This window comes from Siniperca chuatsi, linkage group LG14, assembly GCF_020085105.1.
Source record: "Siniperca chuatsi isolate FFG_IHB_CAS linkage group LG14, ASM2008510v1, whole genome shotgun sequence".
NCBI lineage: Eukaryota > Metazoa > Chordata > Actinopteri > Centrarchiformes > Sinipercidae > Siniperca > Siniperca chuatsi.
The window spans coordinates 15,085,959-15,100,907 of NC_058055.1; the positions used below are offsets into that span (position 1 = coordinate 15,085,959).

A 14,949-nucleotide genomic window follows, 5' to 3' on the forward strand; every position below is an offset into this window, starting at 1 on the left:
CTGTTGGTTGGACAAAACAAGACATTTGAAAACATTACCACCGGCTGTGAGAATTTGGGATGGACATTTTTTACTATTTTCTGACATTTTATAGACTAAACAACTAATCAATTAATCAAAAACTGACATATAAATCGATAATGAAAGCAATCATTAGTTGCAGCCCTAGTTACAATACTCTTTAAAAAATGCTGTGGTAATGTAATTTAACTGTATGTTTTATGCTTGGTCTCTGACAAGAAACAGAGGCATTTCTCAGAGACTAAAACAAACAGACGGCTACATAGCCAGAAAATAATCGCAACAGAAAAAGAGGTTGGAGACTCAACCACTAATCTCCAGTGCCACAATGGACTCACAGTGGTTACACAGAGGACACGGTGAGGTCAACATTATTCTGCCCACAGAAAGACCACATTTTGGAGGGACGAGCTGTCGCTGCACTCTGCCAGGGGAGATTAGCTCAGTGGAGCTGTCCGCGGTGCTGAATCAACTGCAGCTGGCCGACAGGGCATGCCGTGCTGCTCTGAAACACTTACCACACAGGGACCGAAGAGACAGCCAGGCAGACGGATTGGATGGACAGACAGATGGATACTGAAAGACAGGCAGACTGACAGAGTAACAGATGGATGTATTGATACAAGATAAAGGGAGACAGAAACAGAAAGGGCAAAGCATTTGTTGCAAACATGCCGAGCCTCTGAGGCAAAGGACTAAAAAGGAGCAAAGGAATGGAAAAAAAAAAGAAAGTGACGGAGCTTTAATATTTACACAGCAGTGTGTTGGCGCTGCAGCAGGCATCATCAGTGTTTCAGACTTGCGGTAAGGACTCAGCCTTAGTACATGGTGCGCATGCTCTACCAGGTGAGCTACCTGGACACTCCAGCACATACCCACTTTTGAAAAATGTTATTCACTGATATCCATGATGGCCACTTAAGAGCCCATAGACCAATCTGAGCCCAGTACAGTACTTAAAATATGCTGTCAGCTGGTACTGAAGGCTCTGTAGGGTTACAACCCCTGAAAGCACAAACAAACCCCTTGTCACTGTCAGGAATATATAGCATGTTAAAATATCTGCAGAATTTATTCACACAGAAGACACAGAAACAGACAGGCAAAGAGCCATGCAGGCTGACATGGTAGAAAGGTAGACAGAAATCGATCTGAAAGAGGCAAGAGGGGAGGATAAAACAATCTGCAACCCGAGGGAGAATTCACACACTGCATGACCTCCTGCTGCCTCAATCAGCACACTGAACAAAGCCCCATTTTAATCAGACAACTGACAAGGGATGGGAAATGACAGAAAGGGAAATGAGGGAAGTCAGGGAGAGCTAAAAAACAAATACAAGAAAAGAGATCAGCGGTGACGTGAGGCCAATTAACTGTGCAGCGGGCTAAGTGGGTAATGGTGTTGCTGTGTTCACCTCAAACCAGCGCAGCAGACTGCCTGCCTGCCTGCCTGGCTGGCTGCTCTGTTGCATAACAACTTATGTAACAGTTTCCGCTCTCCACAGGGGGATAGCTATCTTTCTATTGGAACTGTATCTGTGTTTCTCTCAGAGTGTTAGTGTATTTTCCTGTCATTCATGTGTCTAAAGGGAGCCAAACTTTTTGCAACCACGAAACTAATAAAAAATAAGGAATCTTGCAGCGCTGTTCCCATAAGGACATAAATCGGACACATTCCCTCAACTTCCATTCCCTCGTCCGAGCCTTTTCTCTCCAGTGTTTTTTAGGGTCTCCTCACTTTTAACCTCATCTCTCTTGTCGCACTCAACATCTAATTTATCAAGTTATCTCATGCTGCCTTGCTTTTACCCGACTCTCCCTCTCTCCTCTAACCAAAATCCCCCTTTATTGATCTCTCTCCCTCCTTCAGTCTGTTGGCTTTAATCCATTTTTAAGGATGAGTGTGCATGCATGAGCGTGTGTGTGTGTGTGTCTGTCTGTGTGTGTGTTTGTGTGTGTGTGTGTGTGCATACAAATATGTGTGTGTGAATTAAGGAGCTGAACGTGTAAGTACACAGGTTACTAGAGTAAGCAGACAGAGGAAGACATACATAAGACTGTATGAGGAGACAGCAGGAGGAGGGTGAGTGAGTGAGTGAGTGAGTTTGTTAATATGTTTGTATGTATGTACGTATGAATTAGGGCTGCAACTAACAACTGTTTTCATGATCGATTATTGTGCTGATTAGCCTTCAAATGTCTTGTTTTGTCCAATCAACAGTCCAAGGCAAAGTAGACCAGCAAATATTCACATTTAGGAGCGAATTTTTGGCAGTTTTGCTTAGAAAAATGGCTCAAATGATTAATCGATTATTAAAATAGTTGCTAATTAATCTTTGACAATCGACTAATCAATTAATCAACTATCATTTCAGCTCTGATAAGAATACAACAAAGGTTAGCTCTGAAATATGGCGAGATTTTACCTCCCTATGCTATGGACAGGATGGAAAATATCTGCAAAGAAAATATGACTCCCTGCAATAACAGAGTGAAGGCAAACATGCCCTGATTTCATATAAATAAAACAGTTTTGATTATATTACATATATTATAATATATGCAGTACATGTATACTTTATATATTGCATTTGAAAACTGGCAAATAGAAGTAAAGTGCAATACGAGGTACGCTTAGAAATGCCAACATGCAGACTAAACAAAGTTGACCTTTGAGGTTGATATTGACAGACAGACAGAAATAGAGGAGCTATTCATGGCTAGGACAAAATTTTAAAATTATTGTGGGCAGTGGTGCTTTCTAGCTATTTGGGATTTTATTTTATTTGAGGTAGTGTTCTTTGTAGTTGCAACTCTACAGATACAGGAATTTTCTATTAGTTCAAAATGGCACAGTACAATAATTTTGCTATGTACTGTATACAAGTGGGACAGTGTACAGTACATTCAATTTTTATCTTAAGATGGAGCAACATCTAAGGCATTTGTTAACAAAGGACAACACTTTTGCTTTCCAACTGCCTTGGAGAAGCATTGTTCCTTCTAATGTTTACAACCTGGCTTCTCAGTGCCTCCCTCACCGAGTCATGATTAGATAAAACCTCTGACAGTCGAGATATGTCAGACCCGCTCTCTAAGGAACTAAAAGCACGATGCTGGGAAACATTCTTTCAAATGCAGATTCAGTTGAGAGAGATTAGAGAGTGAGTGAATCAGGATATGCATGAGTCAGACAGTGTGTGTGATGAAGTTGTGGTGTGACTAGGTTCTCAACAGTCTGCCAGTGCTGGAAACATCTGCCATCGATCCTAATTTGGCAGCAGGTCCTCAGACTACAGACAGCCCTCCAATCTGCCACAATCACTCACACGCTGGTAAACAGACACACAAGCTAACTGACTAAAACAAAGAGACAGAAAAACAGAAAACTATTCTGAAACAACATGTCCGAAATAACCTGTTTATACACAAAAACAGCAGTTTATACTTAGGATTTCTGCTGAGGAATGTTCTTCAAGCCATTTATTATCAATGTTATTTACTGCAAATGCACTGTATAGTAGCAAATACATTGTATACTAGGTGCATGATACACATTCACACACTCTCCTCCATACACACACACACGATCCTGTGCTGAGTAGCTGTGACTCAGCAGATCAGAAAGAGCAGATGGACTTTGCTTCCCACAATCCTCCTATGCAGAACACAAAGTGACATCACCAACATACAATCCATTAAATAAAGATTAAAAACCAGCTAAATGCTTTGTATATGAGCAGAGCATAATCCCTGCACTTCATAATATGCAATAATTTTAAGTGACGTTGCTGTAGCACCCTTTCTATAGACCCTGCAGAGCTGGACACAGGCCAAAAAGGAGAAATGAGACAGGGAGGGAACAAAACTAGGAAAAAGTGAGAGACACTGAGAAAAAGAAGAGAAAATGAAGATGGGATGGTGTTGCAGAGGGACACACAGAGAGACGGAGAAAGGGGAAAAGAGAGGAGAGAGGGCGAGACAGAGAGTGGGGGAGAGAGAGCGATGCCATATGTTGCAGCTCTTGGATTTGGGGGTGCATGCCGAGTGTGCTAATTAAATGAGGACTAAATAACCGTTAAAACAATGGCATGTTGACAGGAGAGACAGACGAGAGAAAGAAGATCAGAGGAAGCATGGACGGCTGATGGACGTGAAGAGAGCAAATTTATTGATAGGAAGAAAACTAAACATTATATAAGAGGAGAAAGAATGACGTAGATGGAGAGAGAAGCAGAAACAGTAATGGGTGGAGAGAAAAGAAAAGAAAATGGGAGACACAGAGAGAAGAAGGAGGCTGCAGAGAAAACAGAAGAGGAAGATAAAAGGATATTAAAAGCTCTTCAGTCTTGCCAAGAAGGAGAAGAACAGGCCAACAATGCGGTTTGAGAAGTGAGAGCTGCACTGCAGATAGTGAACAAGTGGTTCAACCACACTCTTCTCCTACATATAACCGCTATTTAACATGTGCCATTTAATTAGCACAAAAACATGCCACAGTATTATGAGTGTCATATATGAAAGGGGTGGACAAAAAATGCAAAAAATAATAATGCTTCACGGAAAAGGACATGAACTCTAAAGTAACTTAACAATTAGGAATGTTGCTACAACGACTGATCGTATCAAGTTGACTGCAGCATAGGTAATGGCAATAAGCACTTCAGTATGTAAGTTTTCTAAGCAACATGAGACAACAAGCAGCTCCAAAAATGTCAACTAATCGGCACAATTTTCAGATGCATCAGTCCGAGAAAAAAAAAGGTAAATTATTTGATACATCAAGAGGAGAAGTCTCAAAACTCCTGTCAAGATACTTTATGCACAAAAAACAAGGAATTGAGTCTACAGCCATGCTAGCCGCTCTGTGAGGCACAGCAGTGCTTAAAGCTAAATGCTAATGTCAACATGCTAATAATGACAATGCTAACATGCTGATGCTAAGAAGGTATAATGTTTACCATGTTCATTATCTTAGTTTAATGTGTAGCATGCTAACATTTGCTAATTAGCACTAAACACAAAGTACAACTGAGGCTGACAGTTTGCAGGTATTTGGGCATAAATCAAAGAAAATAGTTCATTCAGTAACTGTTGAGACATTTCACTAAAAGCCAAAACCGACAGACTGAGATGGCACCCCTAAAGTCACGTCGCTAGCATAGCTAAAAACTAGAAGAGCAGTCACAACGTGATATGATGCATACAGTTAATTAACATGACACCGACTGTACGTCCCACCTTTGTAGCATTTATTGCAATTGTGATTTGGTTATGATGCTGGGTTTGAGACTTAAAACTTTTAACAAGTGGGCATTTACAGTAAGAGGCAGGGGGGTCTAATGAAAGATGCTATTGAGTTGCATTATGGAAATTGTAGTATTCAGTGTTTTTGGAGCTTGAAGCATACTAGAGACAAAAAGGTCAGGGTATCTCAGCTTCTTCGATTTTGTCCATCCTTTTTTTTATCTGTCTCTTGTGAGTCCCCTAACTTTATGGAATTGCAATACTAAATCGCTGGAGTCCCCCTTTAAATGTAATTTCTAAAACAAAAAACTGGGCAAATAAAACCAAAACTACCTGCATAGATACCACGACAGAATTATGTCTGAAAACGTTTTGGCATTTGGATGAATTAAAAGTGTTTACATTGTTTTGTGCAAGCTCTGTATTTTTAGCATGCATGGTCACTGAGGGAATCATACCTCTTGCCCATGCTGAACCCATTGAGATACATACTTAAAGAGATCATTAATGATACTCACAAAACAGAATGCAACCAACCTTAGAGATGACTACGTGGCATCACTTCATGCAATGGCTGATAACTTAATGACTAGCAATGCATGAGCAGAAATCTAGATCAGTCCATTAAAAAGAGTGCATGTGACTATCGGTGCCTAAGTTTGCATGAGCCTTGCAAGGCTCAAGGCTGGCAGCTGGGGTCCGACATAGTGTCTGTGTGTGTGTGCGTTTCTGTGTCTGTGTGTGTAAACAGAGCTTAGATGTATTAAGAGGCCAGCCATGTCTGTGTCTTAAGCCACTTACGGGTCATATATCTTCTTGATCAGACCAACCCACCTACACCATCCCACCATGCTACTGTATGACATCACAGCAAGTCGGCCGGTTTCTAGGCAACTAGATCAAATCATCATAGAAACTGGCCAAGGTGAAGAGCTTGCCGAGAAACATGAAGTTGTGGTAACCCTAAAGAAGAGGGGATGGGGCTAAAAATACCACCTATCAGATACTGTACAGTGTGACTTGAGACAGTGACAGAATCAATATCGCAGTGGGGGTGGAACGTGATATATTCTTTCTCACTCAGTTGCTCGTATTACAGACAGAAATACAATATCCAAAACGATCACAGCAGAGAAAGCTCCCAGTGGGCAAAGTGAGTATAGGGCACATATCAGATGCACACAGAGACTTGTTCACAGCCTGTCATATGTCGTCTCCTCTCTATCCCTATCTCATTATTGTCAGTTCTCCCAGAATACTGCCAAATAGTAAATGCTATAACATAGTTTTATAGCAAACATGCATGCGTATATACTGCAGATTGGTATTGAACCTGAATACTTTTTTGGTACCGACTTAAATGCGCTCGTAGCAACGAGTATCAAAAACCATCAAGGCACAAAGGTGGCATTCATTTATAATTTTGCCAGTTATATTCTGTATTTTATTTGGGCAAAGTTCTTGTACGACTGCTTGTGTTTAGACAGCATTTAATATTTGTTGAGTTTGGGTCCCTTTGTAAAATAAAAAAAGGGTATGGCAGAAATATACTCCTCAAAGCAAGGTATCACAAATATAATAATATGTTTGCAATACAGAAACTCAGTTATCATATTGGCAATAGTATTGAAAAGCCCTATTACACACTCACAGTCAGAAATGCAGATATATACACATAACACACACATAAATATAGGAGGACTGACAGTAGACTGTAGCTGAAAACAGACTCTCAGTTGAACTCTTAGCCCAACTTCAGATACCAAAAACATAATCTATTATTCATCTCAGCACACTTTCGCTGCAGTATTTTTAATGGAATTAAACTTCTGAAAGAATAATGAAAATAATTAAAAGTAATTGTGTAACAAAATATCCATGTAACGGTCCTTGAGAACAATTGACAAAGAGAAAGAAAAGAAAAATAGGACTGTGGGGATATACATATACATCCTGCCCCACTGTCTCTGGCCTCCTTACAGGGGTTAATGAAGGGAAGGAGCCTAAGCTCCGGTTCTCAGATGCTCTCTCTCTAGGCTCTGAAGCTCTGCTGGGACTCAACGTAACTGGCAGCCAGGCCCAGAAACCTACTTCTGCCATAGGCTCAATGACTGGATCAGCTGATGGCAGCAGCTCACACACACACACAAACATGTGCGTACACATGCATGCACCAGTACACACACACACACACACATACTCTACTTAACCCTTAAAGTAACCTTATCCCGATGCGCACTCAGGTAATTACCTTTTGCACGCTGATATTCAATAATGTATAGTCAAGTGTCATTAACATACAGTTTGTTCAGTCGTTGTCCCATCTCTCCCATCTTCACTCATCCATATGTTATTATGATTTTGATTTTTTTATTCAGATGTATATAGACAGTTCATGTAATTGTTGGTTCATTATTATTTCATAAAAACAGGTTTGATTTTGTCATACTGCCTCTCTCTCTCTGTAATGGCCAAGTTAACATGGATTAACCACATTTCATCGGGGGTTTAAATTTGCTACAAGCATATCTAGTGTTTTCTGAGACCTTTCACCTTTTCAGACACAGGAGGCTGTTCAGGTCTGTCCAGGATTTCCTCTCATGCATGAAACACACATGGACGCTCTCAATCCTATGCAAAGGTGCTTCGATCCATCCAGTCTACTAAATACTCTCCAATCTGTTTCTTCATCATTAATTCCGATCTTGCTTTAGAATCCCTCTTTCTCCCCTTTTCTGTTCTCTTAATAAAATAATCACAAACGCAAACTCTCCCACATGCATTAACACACGCATGCATACACAATCACACATAAAAATGAGAAGGAGTTGGTTCTGCACTCAGCCCAGCCCAGCCAATTTGGCAGTGAGCGTGTTACCATGCCTACAGGCCTAATCAATAGCGTGTCTAAAAATAGCATAACCATACTACTCGTACTTCCAATCTCAGAGGGGTGAACTGGGCGAGAGCAGCATTTATTGTGTAATCTCCAAGATAACCGTAACCAATGGCAACCACAGAGTTAGTGGGCAATGGACATTGTGCAATAGCATGAGTTTAATCCCCAGCAGGAGGGTTCTAAAGGAAAACCTGATCCTGGGATTTTATTGGCTGATGCTTGGATCTAACAGCAGGTCAGATCAGGAAATCTGGAATGACTTCCTGCTAGGTTAACAGTGGATCATTAAATAGACTGCATGGCTTCAGAGACAGGACAGCAGGCCAGTGCCAACACATAAAGAATATTCTTTAGAACTGAGATAAATGGTAACACAGAGTACTAAAATGGCAATTAAGAATGAAAAGCCCAAGGGGCAAAAAGTATATTCATGAGAATGAGTCACAAATTGGCCATTTAGGAGATGATTATGGCTGTACGACACAAAATGGCAGGACGCCCTTGACGTCAAACACAATCTGTTTCAAAATAATGGTGTCATTCTGATGCTACTGCCAGGGGAAAAGTGGTTCTGTGTCGCTACATTCAATAACTTGGAGCTACAACATGACCCGGAGAGAGGCCGGAGAGATGGGAGCAGACAGACAGACAGACACAATGATAATGGGGGATGACATGAGAGATGGAGAAGTGACATGAGAGACAAACACGAAGAGACCAGAGAGCTAAAGCATGTCACAAGTATAACCTGAAAGCCTGATATGCTGGCAGAGACTCCGTCTTTCTCTTTGTGCCTTCCCTTCTTTGACAAACACACAAACATGAACATGTGCCAGCACAGAGAGAGTGTGTTTGAAGTCATTCAGCTGCAGTGCAGGCCAAGTTCAGTGCCATTTCTACATGGGGCCACCTCATTTTAGTGCTGCAGTGGAGATTATGTGCATGGGTCTATGCATCCGTATGTGTGTGTACAGTACTGCTTTAAAGCGTGTTCTTTTTATAGTGTCTCCCTCCACAGCTGAGAGAGGGAGCTGAATAGGTGGGTGGACTATCAAGGGGGCCAAGACTCTGATTTATTTCTGTGTTCAGAGGCAAAGCTCTGGCACGCATCGCTACAGCGTGGGTGAGAACCCAGACTCCATTCATAGATTTCTCTCATCTTTACCCTCTCTCGACCTCTTTCGGTCTCTTCTATCGCTCTTCCTCACCACAGCTCCGGCTGTGATCGGGGACACAAATGTTCTGTCATTCATAAAAGGCTCATGAAAGAAAAATGAGTGTGGTCATGAAATGTTTTGCCATTTTGATCCTTCTATCAGCCTGCTGATCTTTATTTCCCCTCTTCAAGCAACAACAATGCAAAACCACCACCTTCATTAAAAGAAGGATGGCTAAATCTTTCTATTGCACATAAAACCATATCCAAAATAGCAGCAATAGAAAAACTATCTCTTATCTCAATGTCTGGTCTATTTCTCTCAATGGAACCACTCATCATGTGTGACACCTGCAACAAAACATCAGCTCCAACTGACTGCATTACCAGCGATGGCATTTAGACTAAGCTTTGTAAACATTTAGAAACACTGTTACCATGAATGCAGGCTAACAATCAGCAATGCCAGCCATGATAAAAACCAAGTCACGGATATGTCTGATGTCCTCTAATAGCACGAAAAGGTGTGTGTTGTAGTGTTGCTGGCCACAACACTAACAATGGTTATAAATGGGCTCCTTATATTCTACAGTTATATAAAAACATTCAATCTTGTGGTTTTTCTGTGTGACACTTTCAGTTCACTGATAGCAATGATGATTTTCTGGATTTCTCACCAGTTTGCCCTCCAGCGTGTAGATCTTCTTCACCACTCCAGAATCGAGCTTGATGGCATCGGTGATGTCAGTCAGGACTTGTTCATAGGAATGGGCCGTTTTCTTGTTCAGCAGGATCCTCACAGCTTTGCGGGGCTTCACGCCGCTCCGCACCACTGTCACAAGCTTTGGACGTATGAAGTCCTTGATTTCGCGGCTCTCGGGGGCGCCGGCCATGGCACTGCCCAGGGAAGGAGGCCCACGGGAGGACGCCGCTGAGGCCTTGACGTTCACTGACCAGTTGGGATTAACGTTTTTTGTGTAATCCAACTTTTTGTACGCTTCGATGGAGCTGCACACGTAGCTGTCACCTGTTGGGGTTAAGGGGGAGGAGGGGGAAAGCAAGGAGAGATTACTTACAAAACAAATTAGAAGAAATTAGATGCACTTTAGAAATAACAGGAGAGATGAGAATCTCTAATGAGAGAGAGCAAATGGTGAAGAATGTGAAAGAATACAGAGAAAGAAAGTAAGCAAATACAGTAGCATCGGCTGGCTACTTTGTTCTGTGCAACATTTCTTAACCAAGAAACAGCACTATTATTCTAGCAGCAGGCAGCATAATACATTGATAAATAGATTAAAACTTAAAAAATATACTGATACAGGATATTTTGAAGCTTGCTTTCCTTCCTGCTTTTCAAGTATATATTTTTCAAATCCCATACTAAAGATGTCAATCAATTTATAGCTCTTCCCATGTCACTTCTTAGAGAGTAAAACAGATCAAGAGAGAGCTAATCTGAGCCCAAACATATGCCTGTGTCACCATATGGCCATCAAATGAGAGATATAATCTTCATAATTATAATCTGCAGTGTGCTTAGCCATTTTTATAGAGCAGTGACCATAAAAAATATCTCGTTGAGCCTGATTTCAAACCAGCCTGTAAATGGATGCTAAGGCCATGAGTCCAGGTCGATGAGAGGAACAGTCCTGCAAGGCACTCTGACCACTTAAACCTGCAAACTGAAGTGTAGTTCCCCATGTGTGCTGTAAGGCTGTATACCCACCTTCTACCAGCTGGTCAATAGTGGTGATCTTCTTGGAGCCATCCAGGGTGTAGATGGTGCGGACGCCCTGGGGCAGGTTGACGTTGTCGGACAGGGAGCGGGTCAGGTCCGCCAGCAGGGCGTCAAAGGTCCGGAACCTGTCTGTGGAGATGGCGTACACTATCCCATTGAAGTATCGGTCTCCGTTGCGGTAGAAGCGGACCTTCTTGGCTCTCTTCTCCGCGGTCAGAGTCTTCAGGGTCCGGGTCCGGTACAGGCTGCAGTGGGCGCTGTGTGTGGGACTCAGCACCCCGTTCATCTTCGCACTGGACCGGCTGTGTCTCTGACCTTTGTCCCGCTCGTCGAAATGCTCCATCTCCATCTCGATGCCGAGGCTCACAAGTATGGCTGTACTGTCTGGGGAGACAAACAGGAAGATAAGGCTGCGGTGAAAAGTTTTCCCTATACCGAATAAGTAAACAAAAACGAGAGGTACAGAGGAAGGAAGAAACCAACCGAGGAGAGGTTTGGACGGCTGATAAAGTAGCCAGCCGGTGTCCGTCGCTGGTGCGCTGTCTGAAAATAACCTCCTAATGACAGATTAAGTACTGTTAAGCCGAGCAGTGGACAGCATGCTTCATGACGACGCAACACTATCTGTCACAGTGCGCGTGAGTTGTTCCAAAGCGCAGATGGATGGAGAGAGAGAGCGGCAGTCACGAATCGATAATAGCCTATTCATTTCCCTCTTCATAAATATTCAGAACCTCCGCGCGCAGCCGGACAAACAGCAGCCTTCAGCATGCCCGACATAAAACTGCGACCCCAAATTAATTAATTATCATTAAACAATTATTAAAATATGGCAGATATTGGCTGTTGTTTCACTTTCTTGTCCCTTGATCAAGAGGAGTGATGCGTTGAAAAAAAAACAACGTGAAGTATGTTTTAAGACAATGATGCAAATGACAAATTAAAGAATGAATCACTTTTACATCGTTTGATAATTGACAGGCTTACCTACACGACCAATTAACGCTTCTGTGACGGTCACCTCCAGCCTGACTGATGTTTTATTTCCCAACCAGATGTGGAAAAAGAGTTCAGTGAGCTTGTCGCTGACACTGGATGGTGGTAACGTGTGATCCTATTCTGGCTGCAGTGAGCCCCCCACCCCCTGTGCGTCCCTTTGTTGTCCAGTTGATGTGCTCCACCACCAAAACACCAGTGTGTGTGTGTGTGTGTGCGCGCGCGCGCGCGCCTAGTGAGCAAGAAGCAGGCTGGACTGGAAATAAACTATAAGTAGCAGCTGCTTCCCCTCCCATTCTCTTTTCACCCACCTTCCTCTCCTCCTCCACGTCATTCTGTCGTGATTTTCATTTAGCGCCCCCACCCCTCATTAGGATGCAAACCCACGCTTCCCACCCGTGCTGGGGATGCTGCTGGTCCTAACCACCCCCCCGACACGAGTCGAGTCCCTCTTTTCGTTTAAAACAACATCACTTTGCGAAAGAGAAGCAAAAAATTTATAAATTTTATTTTTGAACCTTTCAATTACAAAAAAATAAATTTCTGGAAAATGATCTAGTCATTGTAGTAGAATCATCATTCACACCTTAACTGATCTTATGTATTCATTTCACATACATGCTATATGTTTGTGAATGTGAATTGATTTTCATCAATCATGAGGTATATTTTGGTGTGTAAGGGTTAATCCTATCTCATTAAAACCTTGAGACTATAAGCACAGAGCAGCTTTATGTTTAACCCACAAGAATATTTGCACGTGAGATGTTAAGTAACACAGTTACTCCAGTGTATAGCTACACCAGGGGTCTCAGGGCAGCTGAAACCTAAAATATAAGATTCAGACAACAGAGCAGCTTTCGCAGTGAACCAAATGCAGTGCGACAAGTAGGATTTTTACTCACTTCCACTTAGGCCTATTTATTTCTTGTATGAAGTATCAAGTGGGATTACATGTCTAAATGAGTATAACACATTATGTTTACTCCATAAAGCAACATGAAGGGAAGGAGCTGAGAGCTGGAGAGGATGCTGCTGTCTCATTATCATAAGCTTGTTTCTTCCTATAAGCTCGAAAGTTTGTTTGCATGTGATGGCAGGAAATAGTCTCTCTGAGCGATGGAAGAGATACAGACCACTGACCTACATCCTGGCCTCCAGAGACCCCCCAGTTCCGCTCCATCACCACTCCCTGATGAACTATATGTGTGTGTGTGTGTGTGTGTGTGTGTGTGTGTGTTACCCAGCATTTATCTGTGTCAGTGATGGTGAAAGTTATAGCCCCAGTCTCTTATAATACTGTCCCTCTCCCATTGTATTTACAGTGTTTAACAGGTTGAAGACATTGTTTTACATGTTTACACTTTATCCACTTTCTTTGCATTCATGTAATGTTTGTGACACTTGTTGCTTGTTTTAAAAGGTCACATGTCATCATACCATCCAGTTCTTTTAATCCAGAATTTACATGAATATAGCAGACATTTTAATGGTCAAAGACAGTACGTGATTACATCTTTTATGACTGCTTCCTTGCGCAGACCTGTTTTTTTGACTATGTGCACATGCATGCATCAGAATCTGTGACAGCAACAGAAAGAAGATTAGATTTTTCTATTTTGGGGAGACATACACAAGTGTGTTTCACACACTGAGGTCCTGACAAGGTGTTCCTGTCTAAATTAATCCTGGGGAAACAGGGCACCTGTGGGGGAATGTGTCTTTAGACCAGCGCAAGAAAGATGGAGGACACGGCAAAGGACTTAAAAGCAGGACCATGGTCTCATTTCCATTCTTAATGCCTAAGAATCTGCAAGTCAAATCTGATATTTGTCAGTGTCTACCGGTATTCAAATAACAAAAATGAAAAATGGATGAAATATGCTTTGAAGTTATTGCAACTTTCAAAGTAATCAAGCATACAGAATATAATAGAATAACTAAGGCTATCAAAGTGTCTTTGCAGGCACATTTTATTTTATTTGTAAATGTAACTATGCAGAGCTCATTTAATTTGGATGGGACAGTTTTATGATCTGCTATTCCTCATAAAAAAGGACAGAGATCTTCTCTCAGAAACTGCAACTTTTTGACCATAAAAGTTGTTTCAGACACACTAAACAAACACAAGTAAAAGCAAAAATTTGCGCTTATCGGCTAACGCTCTTCTGTGAAGTGAATGATAATAAACACAAAGTTGGAGCTCATTAAGATGTGGATATATGGACTGAAGATTCATATTGTGGCGAATCCCATCTGGAATAATTCTGAAAATTAAATCTGTCTTAATTTCAATGCTCAGGAGAGACATTTAAAAACCCACCCACTCAGACTGTTGACAGATGCTACAGTACAAAGATACTCTTTCCATTCTATCAGTAATCAGCGCATCTTTATGCTACAGTAATGTCTTTACAATTTCACACAACACAGTATGTGAACATAGGGACAGCCGCGAAGGTCCATAGTTGACACATCTTACAGGTTTTAAAACAGTCTAGTCAATTCACATGCACATTTAGTTCAAGTGCATGCACACACGCACACTTGCAAATGAGTCTCATATACACACACATAGCATACGTATGGTGAGTACAGAGAGAAGAGTTAGCATGGGCAGGCAGCAGTAGTGTGATTCATGGTGTTTTGACAGATACTGTAGTGATTTGTCACCGTGTTTCACCTGTCAGCAGCAGATATCTCGGAGTGTGTAATTCATGGGGCAGGGTGCAGTGAGCTTGTGCATGAAACAGAGAGAAAAAGAGAGGAGGAGGAGAGAGAGAGTGGTGTGCTGTAAATGTGCTCACTCTTTCATAAGGCAACATGGACTGGCTGTCTTTAAATTAAGTCATTAATCTAAGACAAACAACCTGTCACTGCAGCACATTT

The 14,949-nt window shown here is 41.8% G+C and overlaps 1 protein-coding gene across 7 annotated transcripts in view; it reads right to left on the minus strand.

Annotated features, from left to right (window-relative positions):
- dclk1a (doublecortin-like kinase 1a) overlaps nucleotides 1–12,358 on the minus strand; it is a 51,656-nt gene extending 39,298 nt beyond the window's left edge. For 2 of the 7 annotated variants that reach the window (XM_044222221.1, XM_044222226.1), the window contains exons 1-3: nucleotides 12,052–12,357; nucleotides 11,053–11,448; nucleotides 10,001–10,350 (exon numbers count right to left, since the gene is read on the minus strand). In XM_044222221.1, the coding sequence (XP_044078156.1) occupies nucleotides 10,001–10,350; nucleotides 11,053–11,413 (711 nt within the window). In that variant the 5' untranslated portion in view covers nucleotides 11,414–11,448; nucleotides 12,052–12,357. Of the gene's footprint in view, nucleotides 1–10,000; nucleotides 10,351–11,052; nucleotides 11,449–11,547; nucleotides 11,855–12,051 lie in introns of those variants that run through there. The other 5 variants (XM_044222225.1, XM_044222227.1, XM_044222223.1 and 2 more) reach the window with 4 other exon arrangements.
- Between the last annotated feature and the right edge of the window lie 2,591 nt (nucleotides 12,359–14,949).